The sequence below is a fragment of the Leptodactylus fuscus genome, chromosome 6 (assembly GCF_031893055.1).
Source record: "Leptodactylus fuscus isolate aLepFus1 chromosome 6, aLepFus1.hap2, whole genome shotgun sequence".
NCBI classification, from domain to species: Eukaryota; Metazoa; Chordata; class Amphibia; order Anura; family Leptodactylidae; genus Leptodactylus; species Leptodactylus fuscus.
The window spans coordinates 24,418,558-24,436,373 of NC_134270.1; the positions used below are offsets into that span (position 1 = coordinate 24,418,558).

The 17,816-nt window shown below is 44.9% G+C and overlaps 1 protein-coding gene across 5 annotated transcripts in view; it reads left to right on the top strand.

The window, feature by feature from the left end:
* Positions 1-17,816, top strand: part of DVL1 (dishevelled segment polarity protein 1) — a 135,354-nt gene that overhangs the window by 29,915 nt on the left and 87,623 nt on the right. For all 5 annotated transcript variants that reach the window (XM_075279588.1, XM_075279589.1, XM_075279590.1 and 2 more), the window contains exon 2: positions 15,134-15,203. In XM_075279588.1, the coding sequence (XP_075135689.1) occupies positions 15,134-15,203 (70 nt within the window). The remainder of the gene's footprint in view (positions 1-15,133; positions 15,204-17,816) is intronic.

A 17,816-nucleotide genomic window follows, 5' to 3' on the forward strand; every position in this document is an offset into this window, starting at 1 on the left:
TAAATAAAATATTTTTTTATTATAATTTTTTTTATATTTTACAATTATTATTTGACCTTTTCTTTTCGTTTTATTTCTTTTTTTAGTACTTTGCAACCACAGTTATATGGAATAAAAATCTAGAGGCCGTGAGGAATAAAACATCTGCAGGAGAGGGAAGGAGTAGCCGGGATGGGCTCAGAGTAAGCAGACACAGATGTTGGGAAGGAAGTTCCCGGGGGACGGGTGTCAGGCGATGCGCAGGCAGAGGAAAAACAGGAACGACACCTGAATGAGGAACAGGAAGTCTTGTCAACTTTATTCTTTTAGTGTAGCCTGAGATAACGCTGGGTAATAATAAGCTGATATGGGACGGTTATGTACAGTCATGTGCTGTCACTTATGGCTGTCACATTCTTACCGACGTTACTAATAAACCAATGATAGGTTTTTTGATACATATATTGTTATTAAATATTATTAGACATGTAATATTATTACATATTATACAGTTATTATTAAATATTGTTACATATTTTTAGACAGGAGATGGAAAGCTGCAGGACTCATTTGAATGGGTTTGACAGGTGTCCGGCCGTGAGCGCCAGTGAGCGTTTTATGCTCTCCGCGGCGAAACCCTTTTCTTTTTTAAACGGGCACAGATTCGGACATGCAGTACTCTGTATCCGGTTTAAAAAAAACGGTTTCACTGCGGAGAGCATAAAACAATCACCAGTGCTCACAGCCGGACTCGGCACGACAGGTTTCCGTCTTCTGCATGCAGAAGATGGAGACCTGAGAATTGACTGCCGAACGCTAGTGTGAACCCAACGTCATTTTTTTCTAATTGACACGTCAGAATAGCCTTAAGAAAGGCTATTTGTCTCCTACCTTTATAAGTCGTCTCCGGCCCGCCATTTGGTTAAAAACCCAGTTCTTGTCAGTATGCAAATGAGTAATCTTGCAGCACTGGGGGCGGGCCCCAGCGCTCAAACAGCACTGGGGGCACCCCCAATGCTGTGAGAGAACTCTCTCCAGCGACGCCTCCATCTTCTTCAGCAAACGCCTCTTCACTCGTTTTCTTCCGGCTGGGGTCATACGTAATGCGCACGTAAATGGCCTCCAAAATATGGCCGCCAGCCTGTGCACTCGGCTCTGCCTGCAGCCCGATGGCAGAGCCGACTGCGCAGGCGTACAAGTGTGACCCCAGCCGGAAGAAGACAAGTGAAGAGGCGTTTGCTGAAGAAGATGGAGGTGGCGCTGGAGAGAGTTCTCTCACAGGGGGGAGGGGGTGTCTATGACCAGCCGCAATATCAATGTATAGAATCTTCCATAAAATAGTGGGAAAAAAAGAAGCTTTAAAAAAAATATAATTAAAAAAATAAAATAAAAGTTGTAAATCCCTCCTTTCCCTAGAATACATATAAAAGTAGAAAATGACTGTGACACACAAACACATTAGGTATCCCTGTGTGTGACAGTGCCCGGTCTACTGCATATAGGGTACCTCCTGTTTCGTCGGGAAGGGGTTAATAGGAGCACTGCAGATCCCCTATAGTCAGCCAGACTGAATTCCAAGTGGGGGAAAAAAACCCAGTCCTCAAGCTCAGGGAAGGGGCAGACAGACAACCAAAACACCCCCTCCACTCAGCATTTACTGCACCCAAAAATTCTGGCCATTTTAATTTTTGAAATTTTCCAGTAGCTGCTGCATTTCCCCCCTCGGCTTATACTCGAGTCAATAAGTTTTCCCAGTTTTTTGTGGTAAAATTAGGGGCCTCGGCTTATGTTCGGGTTCGGCTTATACTCGAGTATATATGGTAATACATATTATTAGACATTCCATATTTTTATACATTTGTTCATCTTTTCATTCGTTCTTTTATTTTGGTGGCGTTGCGCTCTGTTGGAGGGAGCTATAGAATAGCGACATGCCACCCTATATATATATGAGATTGGCAGGTTTAGACTTCGTCTAGCTAATATTTCCATACTGAATGGCCCCCGTTCACACAGTGGAATTTGGCGCTGATTTTTTTCTTCCTGTAAAATGCTGCGTTTTTTGCTGTGGCAGAATCATGGCGTTTCCAGCAGGCCTAAGGGTAAGTTCACACAAAGTTTTTGAAGTTGGATTTTTGAAAGAAACCTCTGTGGACTTTTCTGTGCGGGAAAAACGGTAACGCATTGCCGACGCACTTTTTCACACAGCTCTTTTTTGCTGCGACTGCTATGTGGGGCTGGTAACAATATTCACACTTTCTGTTTTGACGCAATTCCTCTCTTTTGTATTCACTCCAAAACACTGCACTAGAGATGAGCGAACAGTGTTCTATCGAACACATGTTCGATCGGATATCAGGGTGTTCGCCATGTTCGAATCGAATCGAACACCACGTGGTAAAGTGCGCCAAAATTCGATTCCCCTCCCACCTTCCCTGGCGCCTTTTTTGCACCAATAACAGCGCAGGGGAGGTGGGACAGGAACTACGACACTGGGGGCATTGAAAAAAATTGGAAAAAGTCATTGGCTGCCGAAATCAGGTGACCTCCATTTTAGACGAATAGTGGATTTCAAATCCGGGTCATATGAGAATGTGAACTTTGTGACTATGAGACAGGGATAGCTGTACAGGCAGGGATAGCTAGGGATAACCTTTATTTAGGGGGGAATGTTATTAAAAATAACTTTTTGGGGCTCTATCGGGTGTGTAATTGTGATTTTTGTGAGATAAACTTTTTCCCATAGGGATGCATTGGCCAGCGCTGATTGGCCGAATTCCGTACTCTGGCCAATCAGTGCTGGCCAATGCATTCTATTAGCTTGATGAAGCAGAGTGTGCACAAGGGTTCAAGCGCACCCTCGGCTCTGATGTAGCAGAGCCGAGGCTGCACAAGGGTTCAAGCGCACCCTCGGCTCTGATGTAGGAGAGCCGAGGGTGCACTTGAACCCTTGTGCACCCTCAGCTCTGCTACATCAGAGCCGAGGGTGCGCTTGAACCCTTGTGCACACTCTGCTTCATCAAGCTAATAGAATGCATTGGCCAGCGCTGATTGGCCAATGTATTCTATTAGCCTGATGAAGTAGAGCTGAATGTGTGTGCTAAGCACACACATTCAGCTCTACTTCATCGGGCTAATAGAATGCATTGGCCAGCGCTGATTGGCCAGAGTACGGAACTCGACCAATCAGCGCTGGCTCTGCTGGAGGAGGCGGAGTCTAAGATCGCTCCACACCAGTCTCCATTCAGGTCCGACCTTAGACTCCGCCTCCTCCGGCAGAGCCAGCGCTGATTGGCCGAATTCCGTACTCTGGCCAATCAGCACTGGCTAATGCATTGTATTGGCTTGATGAAGCAGTGCTGAATGTGTGTGCTTAGCACACACATTCAGCTCTACTTCATCGGGCTAATAGAATGCATTGGCCAGCGCTGATTGGCCGAATTCCGTACTCTAGCCAATCAGCACTGGCTAATGCATTGTATTGGCTTGATGAAGCAGTGCTGAATGTGTGTGCTTAGCACACACATTCAGCTCTACTTCATCGGGCTAATAGAATGCATTGGCCAGCGCTGATTGGCCGAATTCCGTACTCTGGCCAATCAGCACTGGCTAATGCATTGTATTGGCTTGATGAAGCAGTGCTGAATGTGTGTGCTTAGCACACACATTCAGCTCTACTTCATCGGGCTAATAGAATGCATTGGCCAGCGCTGATTGGCCGAATTCCGTACTCTAGCCAATCAGCACTGGCTAATGCATTGTATTGGCTTGATGAAGCAGTGCTGAATGTGTGTGCTTAGCACACACATTCAGCTCTACTTCATCGGGCTAATAGAATGCATTGGCCAGCGCTGATTGGCCGAATTCCGTACTCTGGCCAATCAGCACTGGCTAATGCATTGTATTGGCTTGATGAAGCAGTGCTGAATGTGTGTGCTTAGCACACACATTCAGCTCTACTTCATCGGGCTAATAGAATGCATTGGCCAATCAGCGCTGGCCAATGCATTCTATTAGCGTGAACTGAGTTTGCACAGGGGTTCTAGTGCACCCTCGGCTCTGCTACATCAGATTGCTACATCTGATGTAGCAGTGCCGAGTGTGCATCAGATGTGTAGTTGAGCAAAACTGACTCAGCACTGCTAAGTCTGCATTCGCATAGGAATGCATTGGCCAGCCTTCGGCCAATCAGCGCTGGCTCTGCCGGAGGAGGCGGAGTCTAAGGTCGGACCTGAATGGAGACTGGTGTGGAGCGATCTTAGACTCCGCCTCCTCCAGCAGAGCCAGCGCTGATTGGTCGAGTTCCGTACTCTGGCCAATCAGCACTGGCCAATGCATTTCTATGGGGAAAAGTTAGCTTGCGAAAATCGCAAACTGACAGGGATTTCCATGAAATAAAGTGACTTTTATGCCCCCAGACATGCTTCCGCTGCTGTCCCAGTGTCATTCCAGGGTGTTGGTATCATTTCCTGGGGTGTCATAGTGGACTTGGTGACCCTCCAGACACGAATTTGGGTTTCCCCCTTAACGAGTTTATGTTCCCCATAGACTATAATGGGGTTCGAAACCCATTCGAACACTCGAACAGTGAGCGGCTGTTCGAATCGAATTTCGAACCTCGAACATTTTAGTGTTCGCTCATCTCTACACTGCACCAAAGACTGTATGTGTGAATCCAACCCAATAGCCTGATGGGTTGTTTTCTTTCTCGAGAGATTCTATACGATAAGGAAGGAGGACTCGGGCAGACATGCAGTTTTTATAGGACGATGATAAGAACCCTCTGCCGCTCATTATGGGCAATGTCACTGTTTGTACTTGTATTTCTCCTTAGTCACCAGCGAGTGCGGGGGAAGTCACTGCTCAGTATCACTTACAAGGTACCTGATCGCACCTTACAGACTGGTGATAACCTCTCGCCTTGTGACAACTGCAGGAGTCCTGTGGTTTATAGAAACAATGTTTCCTTCGTCTTGTGTGAAACCCTGAGTCATTCCTTGAAGAATGGAGATTTCTGTGCTCGCCTTCTGAACAGTCCGCAAATCGGGAGAGAGATTAAAAGAGATTAGAATAAAACAAGTTAATCGCTTAATTGTAAACTTTTCCATTCTTCTACCAGTCACTGAGGTCAATAGAAAAAACAGCAGCAATGCAAGGACTCTAAGAAATGTTTATAGAGTTCAGGGTGTGTTGCTGGGAGGGAGCAATGGAAGACAGGGAGCATTCCTACCGGGCCGCACGAGGTCGGACTGTTGGATAGTCCGCACATACTACTGCCCCTGCTCCAATAGGGCTGAAGAATGTATGACCGTATAAGATTATGGAATACTGGATTCTAGATTATATCTTATTGAGGCAAACTGTTTTCTACACCATTTGTTAAGCCGCTCTCCTGCTCCTTATATTCAGTCTGACTGCTAGTTTACATAAGATTTGTCTCCATGTTCATATATAGTTCTATGGAGAAGAGAGGGGTGGAATAGAAGGCTACTGCTAGCTATTAAGTTGATTTATTGCCTCATTCTGTGTACAAGTAGCTTCTTATCTACAACCTAGCAGTGTTAAAGGGATATTCCCATAACTCTTGTTCTGCTCTGTTCTCTCTTCACTTCCAGAATTTCTCGGCACATTGGTGGGCTGGGTTTCACTTGCTCTGCTATCTGCTATGTTTGCAGTCAGTAATGAGGGATTGGTTGTAAATGCATTACCACAGTATAAAGCTGATGTGGAAGCTGATGTAGCAGAGCTGGATTTGAGTCAGCTTGCATTATATACAGAGGTAAAGGACTCCTTATCTCAGCCCTTATCAGCCAAATTCAATTTAACCGACTGATAAGTGGAAAGATAGACAGCACAGTAATCTCGGAGCTCTCGCCTCCCCGCTCCCCTATCTGAGGAGCTCCGTTGCTTGTCAGCCCCTCCCCCCCCCCCCCCCTGAGAACAGGCAGCTATGTCACTTGGGAAATGAGCAGATAAGCCCAGTGGCCATAGAAATGCAGTGTCAACAATGAAGTGAATAATAATAATAATAATAATAATAATAATAAACAATGAAGTGAATAACTTAAGATAGCAGCCAAACAAAGCAGTTTTGATAAAGCAATGCATTTAGGAAAAGTCTTAAATCCACATAAACTAGCAGTATAGATAGGATCCTTGTGATGGAACAACCCTTTTAAAAGAGCACACAGTAGCAGAGTGAAGCAGCAGCAATTATTTGACTGGTTTTTCTAGCTGCCTTATCCTACCCCTCCGCTCTCCATAGATTATGAAGAAAAAAAATATAACAAATTAATAAATAATAAATAAATGACAAATAATTAGAATTAGCCTTTACTATTCATTTGTGGAAAGTTATGGCTTATCCTAATATCAAAATGTGATTGGCGTTGGTCCAGCACCCTCCAATGAAGTGTTTCAAAAGGATGCAGCCCTCAAAAGCTCTGCGCCTCTTTCCTGTTTTGGAGGGGGGTCGGAATCTTTTATGATCAGTTGATCTCCGTAGTTCGAGAACAGGACATTTTCTGGTGACCCGGATTCCCACATTTTTAAGCAATTCTTTGGTCAGCAGAGGGGTCTACTGTGATCTTAGTTTATTTCAGTAGGGGGTTACTATCAGACTGCCAAAAAACACCTGGGTAAGCCAGCCTCATGATGCAGCTTAAAGGGAACCTGTCACATGAAAAATGCCGTTCAATCTGCAGCCAGCTTGTTATAGAGCAAGGGGAGCCGAGTGGAATTATGTATCATTATGTAAGGAAATAACTATAACTTGTCATTTATCCATTGGATTATTTGCTCTATTTTGAGAAGGAGGCGGAGCTATCAGTAATTGACAGCCTCTTCTCTAAGACTGTGCATGCAGAGATCACTGTCAGTCACTGATAGCTCCGCCTCCTTCTCCAAATAGAGAGAGTTCAATGGATAAATGACAGGTTTAACTAAGGAATATGCAAATCTAACTTCCATGATGTAATTAGGGTGCCAGTGCCTCAGGTATGCACACCAATAGAGGGCGCTGACTGAGAATGTGCAAGTCTATCTTCCATGATGTAATTAGGAAGACAGAGTCTCAGTCAAGCACAACCAATAGAGGGTGCTCCCTTTAACATCATGCCGACCTTCTCAGAGGCCTTTGTTGGCAATGATGTCGGGATTATACCAGATACAGTCTTCTCAGCCAAGGACAGCTGTTTCGATGTTCTTGCATCTCATCAGCTTGGCGCAGAGAGGACTGACCTGGCAGAGGTGAGACGCTTAGACAGGGTTGAGGGGATATTGTCATTCCATAGGGAGAGAACCACCAAAAGAGACTCTGTCTTCCTAATTACATCATGGAAGACAGATTTGCATATTCTTCCCATGTTCCCTTGCAGTGGAGCGCTCATGGCTTAATTAGACTCCACACACCTAAATGGTGGTCTCTCCCTATGGAGTGACGATATCCCCTCAACACAGGTTTAACTATATCATTCTGCTCAGCTCCTATTGCTCTATAAGGGGGCGTTCTCTCTACTGTTGTTAATGTCCATTGCTGTCTTCCGTCATAGGATGACAGCAACGGACATGAAACTGTTGCAGAACATGGTGCCTGCAGATGGAACATCCCTTTCAATGTGACAGGTTCCCTTTAATTTCATCTACAGAAGAGAGGCTCTGGATGTGTCAGTCACCCCCTATACCAGTCACACAGCTATTCTCTTCCTCTTTGAAGTAGTGAGAGTCATAGTTTACATTAAGAGAAGAATCTAATTGTAATTTCTTGGATTAGCGCTTGTTTGATGTCACCACCTCCACTACTTTTATTACAGTATTCTATCCCTAAGCAGATTTACTAACGCCCTGGAAAATGACCCATAAATGCCTCTGAGCTCAGCATTAGATACGGCTCAGCTGGGAATACTTTACATTGTAATTATTGTATTTATTCAACAAAGAGATTGTTCAGGATTAGAAAAACGTAACTGCTTCATTCCAACAATAGCGCCACCATTGCACTTAGTTTGTGTGAGGTATTGCAGTTTAGGCTCATTCACTTCATCAGAGCTGAACTACTATACCGTATGAACAGGCCTGGAATAAAACATCCTTGTTTTTGTAATCCTGCAAATCCCTTTAAGAATTTTATTATATTATACTACTATGTTATACTTCCATTTCAAGAGAATATTACTTTGTGTCCGGTTAAAAAAAACGGTTTCGCGGCGGAGAGCAGAAGATGCTCATGGGCGCTCACCGGTGGACACTTAGTGTCTTCTGCCAACAGAAAACGGAAACCTGCAAAACGGAGATCGGGCGCTGGTGTGAACCCGCCCTCAATGTGTAATTATTTATTGTCTTTCTTTGAAAAATTATGGTGACCGCCATCTTGCCTGTTCCAGTGTTTCGCAATCACTTAGACATAAGACAACACAGTCAAAAAATGACTCATTGACTTTAATGAGAGTGTTCTGAGCATGCTCAGTATCAACTTCAGTCATCACTGTGTCACTGTGTAGGAGGGAGGCTGACTCCCAAAAACTGGCCCCGGCACTGACGCCATGACTCTGACTCCACAGCCCTGGTTTTAGCAGCAATGATTGAATATGGCCAACTTGCTTATTTTAATAATGCTGCAGGCCATAAATCAAATCCAGTACCAAGTCCACGTCCTACAACTTGTTTCTGGAGATGTCAGGTTACATTTTTTATCAGGATGAGCGTTTTTTCCAGACATCACATTATCAGACTATTCATTAAGGAGGCGCTGTAGATGTAGACGGGATTACTCGCCTTTCTTCCTGTTTGTGGCGAGTTATAGCGGTATCATTTCAGAAATGAAGTATTTCCCCAGATTACTGTTGTGTGTCTATTATACCGTCATTATAATGGATCACTGTAGTCGCAGACTGGGCCGCTTGTCTGTCTGCCATCAGTGGGATATTATTGTAAGACCTGTCTCTGTCTGCCGTGTATTATCCTCAGTAAACAAGAATTACAGAACAAGTCTAGTCAAATATGAACATTTTCCAACTTTCCAGATCTTTCCTTCTGTACATAGGGGGCAGCATTAGTACGATTCTGTTGCAGTTTATGAGAATACGTAGAAATGGCCATAAAACGTGACAGTCATTTATTTATGGCAAGATATGTTCCGTTTCCGTTTGGGGATTCCGTTCCCCATTCCGCTTGAAAAATGTAAGCAGGACTTCTCTCTCCACATTTTTGGGTGGAAACCCAACAGACTCCGGTAGAGTTTATGAGACCCATGGATTTCCATGAGGAACCACTTTTTAAGCAGATTGGGTTTCTGTTTTTCAGGTCCCAAGTGGACCCGAAGAATGGCAATCCAAGAACAGGTGTGGACCTAGTGTGAGGCACTTAAAGGGAACTAGACCTGTGGCCAGGGGCGTAACTACCGCCATAGCAGCGGAGGCAGCTGCCACAGGGCCCAGGACATTAGGGGACCGGCGACAGCCGCTACCGCTGCTATCATTGTACTCGGGGGTCTTTGCAGACCCCCGAGTATAATGATCGCGGACCAGGAGAGGTAAGGGAACGTAACAAACACTCCACGATCCTGCCAGGCCTCCTTCCTTCTTGTCTGACATCTCTGACGTCACATGAACCCGGCCTGCGTCCCAGGTCATGTGACGTCCGACGTCATAGAACGAGGACGGCAGCGGAGAAGACAGCGTAGGAGCCGGGGACAGGTAAGAAACAGTAATTTTTTATGTTTTTATTCCCCCGGGTCTCCAATTATTATACTCTGGGGTCTGAAAAGACCCCAGAGTATAATAATCGTTTATGGGTGTCCACTATGGGCTATAATACTGTGTGCAGGGGCCACTATGGGGGATAATACTGTGTGCAGGGGCCACTATGGACTATATTACTGTGTGTAGGGGCCACTGAGGGACATAATACTGTGTGCAGGGGCCACTATGGTGGATAATACTGTATACAGGGGCCACTATGGGGGATAATACTGTGTGCAGGGGCCACTATGGGGTATAATACTGTGTGCAGGGGCCACTATGGACTATAATACTGTGTGTAGGGGCCACTGAGGGACATAATACTGTGTGCAGGGGCCACTATGGGACATAATACTGTGTGCAGGGGCCACTATGGGACATAATACTGTGTGCAGGGGCCACTATGGGACATAATACTGTGTGTAGGGGCCACTGGGGGATAATACTGTGTGCAGGGGCCACTATGGGACATAATACTGTGTGCAGGGGCCACTATGGGACATAATACTGTGTGCAGGGGCCACTATGGGGGATAATACTGTGTGCAGGAGCCACTAAGGGACATAATACTGTGTGCAGGGGCCACTATGGGACATAATACTGTGTGCAGGGCTTACTAAGGGAGCCTGAATGAAGTTTACATACATTATATAATCTCCCAGCCAAGTCTTTTCTCCTAATCTGTAGAGATGAAGCCCCAGGATCCGGGGAGCGCTGGCACTGGCCCGTGTTCTCCATGCTTGGCTAGTAAAACCTACTCACTTGACATTCCCCCTGCACCGCTGTGTAATACACTTTATTGTTCTCTTAATCCCTTTACAGACCTTTTTATGTGCCTTGGATTCTGCCCATTGATTTTTAAAGTGTAGGCGTTGACGGAGCTGCTTCTTGACCGCTTTATTGCATCTTATAAGTAAGAGTAGATCCTCCCTGCTACGTCTTACCACTGTGGCCATGATGCCTGATCATATGTTCTGTCCAAACCTGAAAATTGGAATCAAACTCACGAAAAGAAAGGCATTTATAGTCTTGAAGATGTCTTACAGTCATGGCCGTCCCCTGTTGTTGACCTGTGACCTCCGCTAAGTATTACGCGATGTGTAGTGGATTTCCCTGAGGGCTCATTATACTAATATGACATCTCTGCTCTCGTATAATTAGATAAGCCCGGGTAGCCATTCCTTATGTCCTAGATAGATCTTTCTATTTCATTGCTCTCCATCTTCCTAATCTCTTCATTTGCAGACATAATTCATTTATCCCGTAATTCTCTCTATGTGTTTACATTACATTTCCATAAAATCTGGATTATATTGACTGTGCCATTGCAAGTATCCTGGAGTCCTACTAAGAACAATTAAGGACAGGCCCCACGCCGCGTTTTACATTACCTGCAAAGTAGATCGGATTCTGGCTAATCCCATCCACACATTGCAGAAAAAAATCTGTTAGAAAAGCTGCAACTTCGCGTTTTTCCAAATCCCGCCATGTCACTTATCAATTATACCTATAGAACCACTGGTATTTTCCGTATAGGTATAATCGAAGCAGAAAATCCGGACTTCCTGTGAAAAATGCTGCGGAAAAAAAACGTGACGCGTTTCCACCACGTTTTTTTTCAGCTGTGGCACGCTACATGAGGCCTTAGCCTTAAGCTATAAGATCTCCCAAAATGGCAGAAGTAACCTCTGTAGCTTTCTTATATACAGTCTATAGTCTATCTGAGGTGAACTCAAGGCCATTTTAAGGCTAAGGCCCCACGGGCTGGAAACGCTGCGCTAAAGTGCTGCAGGAAAAAACGCAGCGGGACCGCATTGTGGTTCTTCTAGCAGCGCTTTAAACAGAAAGTTCACAGACTTTCTGTTACCATTATATCTACGGGAAAGCTGCCGCCGTTTCCGTAGATATAATGAACATGCTTCAATTTACAAAACCGCACTGTTTTTGGAAATCGAAGCGCGTATGTGCTGCGGATTTTAACGCAAAGTGGGCATGGAATTCCCATGAATCCCATCCACTTTGCAAGTACTGTAAAACACCGCGATTTTTCCCGCTGCCAAATCATGGCGTTTCCGGCCCGTGGGTTTTTCAGTCCCAAATGCATGTTTTATACCGATGGCCTATCCACACGATAGGTTTCCAGTATGTGATCTGTGGGGGTCTGTCCCCCGCACCCCACACAGATCAGCACCACCACTACACACCAGACGGGCTGCAGCTCCGCTCCTATTACTTGGAGCAGATGGTTTCTGTACCGGGACCACCATTGTCGCTCCCAGTATTTGAGGCGACCACAACAGCCGATCTTTTCAGGATCTGTGTGTCGGACCCCCAAAAAACTTATACTGTTGATCTTGTGGATAGGTTATCAGTATGAAACATGCATTACATAACATATGGGTGGGCCTATGGATCTGTCTGCAGGCTCCTGCTCTAGTACTACATCCGGTTCGGTGTTCCTTGAGCCTTTGCGCCACATACACCATTAGATGAGACAGAATGATGGAGCTGATGGCTCTGTGAGTCAGTAGGATCTGTGTTGCAGTACCAGTACCAGCCACTATAAAGGGCATGGCGCTATCTTATGTATAGTACAGCAGGACCCCCACTGATCAGATATTTATGGGCCAATTCTAAGGATAGGCCCTAAAAACCGCTCCTGACATTTACTTGTATTTCCTATATAACCACAATTCTGAAGCATTTTTCACGATTCTGTTGTGCTGTTCCTCTGTTATTCCTCCTGAATAAATTGACAACGACGTGTTACTAATCTCCGTATCAAAGTGGGGTGTCCCTCCTCCGTGGCAGCACCGATTGGTTGGTGTGTATGGATACCCCCTCATCCCCAGCTGGTAACTCTCAGTTGTCAATGTATTCCCCATTTTCCAGTAGGAATAACAGAGGAACACTTATGGGAATACAATGACTTACTACTACATACATGTCACGCAGCCATTAAAGCTAAAAATGCCGCGTTGAGTGCAGTGTAACGCAATCTTCCAATCCCTCCAGCCATGCCCATAGGGTTCCAGAAATCGGATATCGAGAAAAGCGTAGACACATCCATTACAGCATTTATGGACCGGTGAGCGAAATATGAGGCGTATTGAGCTTGGTGCAGTCACCTATATTATATGGAGTAAGGCTGTGTTCACATTTGCAGTAGTGCAGCAGGAATCCCGGACAAAAAAAGTCCTTCAAATCAAACCTTTTTGTCCGCCAATGTCTATAAAAAAATAACCTACCCCTGACAGACCCCATTATAGTCAATAAGGTCACTCGGACTCCATTGTTGTCCGTCATTGGAAGGAACGTTTTCCTGTTCCTACAACGGACCAGAAGAGCGAACAGACTGACACGTAGGAACGTAGCGTGAGGCAGGCGGCGACGCCAGAGACGGCTCACAAACAGTTAATAATGCCTACTGAACATTTTCTGCCATACACAGTAAACAGGATGCTGAACTTCCACATCCTGTTTTGTAGGATCATCGGTGGATGTAGCCATGAAAGATGCGTCTGGTACGACCCGGTTAAAACATATGCGCAAGATCTAGACCTGACAAGATCCTATAAGGAGGAAACTAACCTGTAATACCTTATAATATGGGATTATAATATGATGAATTCTTCTGAAACACGTAAGACCTGCAGTAAAACAATCATAATACCGTATACTATATAACGGTATATATATATATATATATATCACGGGGCAGGCCAGAGGGTCATCGGTGGTGGTCTTATCCCCAATGCCCCCAGTGAAGGGTCTACAGGGCAGATGACGCAGCTGTGCCTGGTGTCCCTGTTTTAGTGAGGGGCTATGCATTGCAGCCCTTTAATTTTGCTGAGCATTGGGGTCCCAGAGGTCAAACTTCCTTCAAGTCTATTGTCTCAACAGAAAATCCTCCAGTGGACCCAGGCTCTAATGGTACAACGTAAGACAACCACATTTGAAGGGTATTATAGTTTATTTTCTAAGGGTTGTTAGAATAAGTTTATCTAGTGGGCTCTGCAGAGGTCACAAGTGTTATAGGTCAGAGGTCAGATGTGTTATACCTTGGAATTTTGGATTTCACTTTACTGAGCCAATAATCTGTCCTTATAGGATTGCTAGGAAAAGGGATCTTGTTTGTAACGTCTATAAAAAACGGAAAACAGCGCCAAGCGCTAATAGCATGATACTGTATAATAACGTGAAAATAGATGGTGCGAGCTGTCAAGTAGGTGCTCACCTTTCTGGGTTGCGACAATCATTCACAATTACGCTATGCACCTATAAGTAAATACTCCTTCAGACAATAAGGACCCCAGTAAGCGGCTGACGGCCTCAGGAACGCAGGAAACATCTTTCCACGTCAGGATCAGTAGATATATAAAAGAGAAGGGGCACGGAGAGCGCTGGTCCAAAATAAAATCCTTAATTTTTTTTTTGGATAAAAACGAGACGCGTTTCGAGACTAAATCCCTTTCTCAAGTGTGTGAGAAAGGGATTTAGTACCGAAACGCGTCGTGTATTTATCCAAAGAAATAAAGGGTTTTATTTAGGCCCACTGCCCTCCCTGCCCCTTCTCTTTTACATATCTACCCATTGTTTGGCATGTGGCTGTGGGGTCAGAGTCATGGCGTTGGCGCCACTTAGATGTATAGTTTGTTACCGACGTATGTCAATCATTAGATTTTTATTGCTTCTGTCTGTCCATGACTGTCAGGCATTTGTGAAGGAGTCGGAGTCAGGCTGTGGAAAAATAGAGTAGTCAGAGTTGGTGGTTCGGCGAAAGCCGTGGTAGGATATTGTTTATGCGCATGCTATTAGGCTGTAAAGATTATACATAGGGCTCCTATATAGAACTACTGACATCAGCTACCCATAGGCCTGTCTATATGGACTAGTAGTGTGTATATATATATATATATATATATATATATATATATCCACCCAGCAGCCACAATCCTCAACATAAGCCCTTGGGTGGTGAATTCTGTTACAGTGCACGTATCAGGTGTGAATACTACACGTGCGGTTATCCGAGCCTATTTATACTAAACTATAGAACCCCTTTAAGGCAAATTCCTTAATTGCCTCGCCTGTCCCGCTGCACGCCTAGGTTTACTCTGAGATGTTATGAAACGTTGCGGCAGCGGTGACATAATATCTAGAAACTAGAACGGAGTCGCAGTAAACAAGCAATTATGGAGTATATATCCGTGTGCGATAGTCAATGGGCTCTCAAAGTAGTGGAGGCGACGGCTGACTTACCGAGTTAATTGGCGCGGATTACAGAGGACGAGCGTACGAGCGCGTCTAGGAAAAGACAATGTATTTCCAGCGGTCATATAGCAATGACAGGCAGCTGGCTGTTGAGATGATGAAACGTTCAACCTCTGACTCTTCTGTCACATTCAATCTTTCAGAGTGGTCAAAGAAGAGATTTCGGATGACAACGCTAAGCTCCCGTGTTTTAATGGAAGAGTGGTGTCCTGGGTGAGTAAAAAAAATAATGAGCTATTATATAAACCTAAAATGAGTTCTTATTGGTAATATATACCGGATGTCACATTTGACAGGTCCCAAAAGGGAACCTGTCACCTCCTTTTTCAACTCCAAACTGGCCCGAGCGGCTGCTGCGTTATGTTCCGCTCTTTCCCATCATGTCCCCAAGTCGGTTTTCTGATCGCAAAACCAACGCTATAACCTTTTATAAACCCGATCGGTGGTCAGGGTGGGTCACGGGCACGTCAGCTTGCTGGTCATGCAGCCTGGGCAGTTATTTTAATGCAAAGTTATACCCTAAATTTACCCAAGTCAGCCCAGGGGTCAGCCTGCTCTCTCCCTAACTACACCTGAAATCTCATGGAGGTGCAATGGTGGCTGCATCTGCCCGTACCGCTGCCGACTTCTTCTGTGACTCTGCGCATGCGCCCATCCCGTCTCCTGCATTCAGGAGTAAGAGCTCTCGTGCAGCCGGCTCAGTGCAGGACGCGTGGGCGGCACAGCAGAGAGTCAGCTGCACAAGCATTCTTACTTCTGAGTGCCTGAGGTGGGCGCATGCGCAAAGACACAGAGTAGTTTGGATAAAGGCAGCTGTAACTGCGCCTACACTAGATTTCTGGCGTAGTTAGGGGGAGAGGAACAGCAACTTGTCAATCACACCTTATGGATTTGACTTAGCGCCAAAATATCTACCCAGTCTATACTTGACTACCCAGCTGAAGTACCCGACCACCATGTCTAGTCCAGATAAATTTGTATAAAAGATTATAGTTTGGATTTATGGGGGCAGGTCAACTCTCCTATTAGGCTAGGGTCACATCTGCGCCATTGGAGACTGCGCCTCAGAAACAACGAAAATTGGTGGCTCAAATGTGACCTAGTGTATGTGGGTCCATAGGTGTCTGTGGGTAACCAGTGGACCTGAACAATGAAGACACGTACGCTGATGTGAACCTATCTTTAATCAGAATTGCCCAAAAATTAGTCTGCTTTTTGGCTTATAGAAGTGACAGAGAATACTAGATCATGAGTCCAGTGTATTCATGAGCAAAGCGGGCCCTCCTGTTTATCCCATCTCCTCTCCACCTCATCAGAGTGAGTGAAGGGTGGCTGGTATGCAGAGCACCACTGCCAGCCATCACTCTCTGTGACTAAGGCAAGTATAGTCCTAGTGGGCATTGCTCATGAATACACTGGTCTCATAACTATGTATCTTCTGTATTTTTATCCCTTGTGTATTTCTTATAATAGGAGCACGGGTCAGTCACCCCATACTATACTGTCCTTACATCAGCATGATGTAGTTGGGTGACAAATCCATCTAAAAATATCAGTCTGGGTTCGCACAGTCACCACTAGGAGTTGCCAGTATATGATTTATACAACTAGTACTTACCCGGGGATCTACGGCTGGTAGACGCTGTGCTAGCGTCATGACAAGCAGGGAAGGCAGTTTAGCACTAGACCTTCACTACCCCAAGCCCCATAGCAGTGCCGTACCTCTATGATAGGTATGGGTCTGCCCTATTCCCCCAATTATATTCATATGGCCCCAGGAAGGATATACATCGGCGCTGTGATAAACAATATAAATTCAGCATAATATTGAGTTATATAATAAGTCATGAATATGCGTAGAATGAATGAAGGCTCCAGAGACTAGACTGAAGTAGCAGGACACATCTCAATGTAAGTCTCTTAGGTTTAGGCAGGCCTAATATGAATATCAAAGCTGTATGCCGGGGTATATAGTGAACAGCTGAGACAAGTACACAGCTCTCTCCGATCTAGTCTGGGAGACGGCTGGCACAGCGCCTGGCAATTATTTTTGTATAAAAAGTAATATATACCCAGCGTATGTTTTGTAATCCTGGATAACCCCGTTAAAGTGTACCTCTAGTTATAAACAACCTCTATGTATAGTACAGGTTAGTCCAGGTTATTGTAATATATCTTATTAAAGAAATATGTTTCCTTCTCCAGTTTTCGGTTACTTTCCCGATATTAGCCTATGAAGGGGGTAGAAAAGACACTCAAATAATTGCTGCTGTTACGCTCTGCTGGTCCTTGCTTTTTTAACACTGCTAAATTGTAGATAAGAAGCAGATAATACACAGAATAAGGAAATAAATCAATTAACCAGCCAGCAGGAGAATCCTACTCCACCCCTCCCTTCTCCATAGAGCCTGAGTAGGCAGATGAATCTAATGTAAGCAAAGCAGTCAGATTGAAGATAATGAGCAGGAGAACAGCTTTATTCAGTTATCAAATGTTGTTTATAACTAGAGGTCCACGTTAAAGGGGCATGGATGTAAAAATGTGAATTTCCTGCACTGGATAAGCCTTATTATTAATATATAACCATGTCCGGAGCCTCAATTATTACCATTGCAGAGGCAGCAGGGGAGATTGGTAGTCCCTAAAGGTTTTAATCGGTATTGCAGCTTTACTATGTTGAAGTGAATGGGGTTGCATTGTAATACCGCAGCAGTCATGACCAGTCTATGCGTTGCGGAGACTCCCCAGGTTGTGCTCGCTCAGTCTTTCGTTCCTATAAAGTATTAGTATATTCAGCACTTGTCATTGTCTATTTCTGTTTTTTTC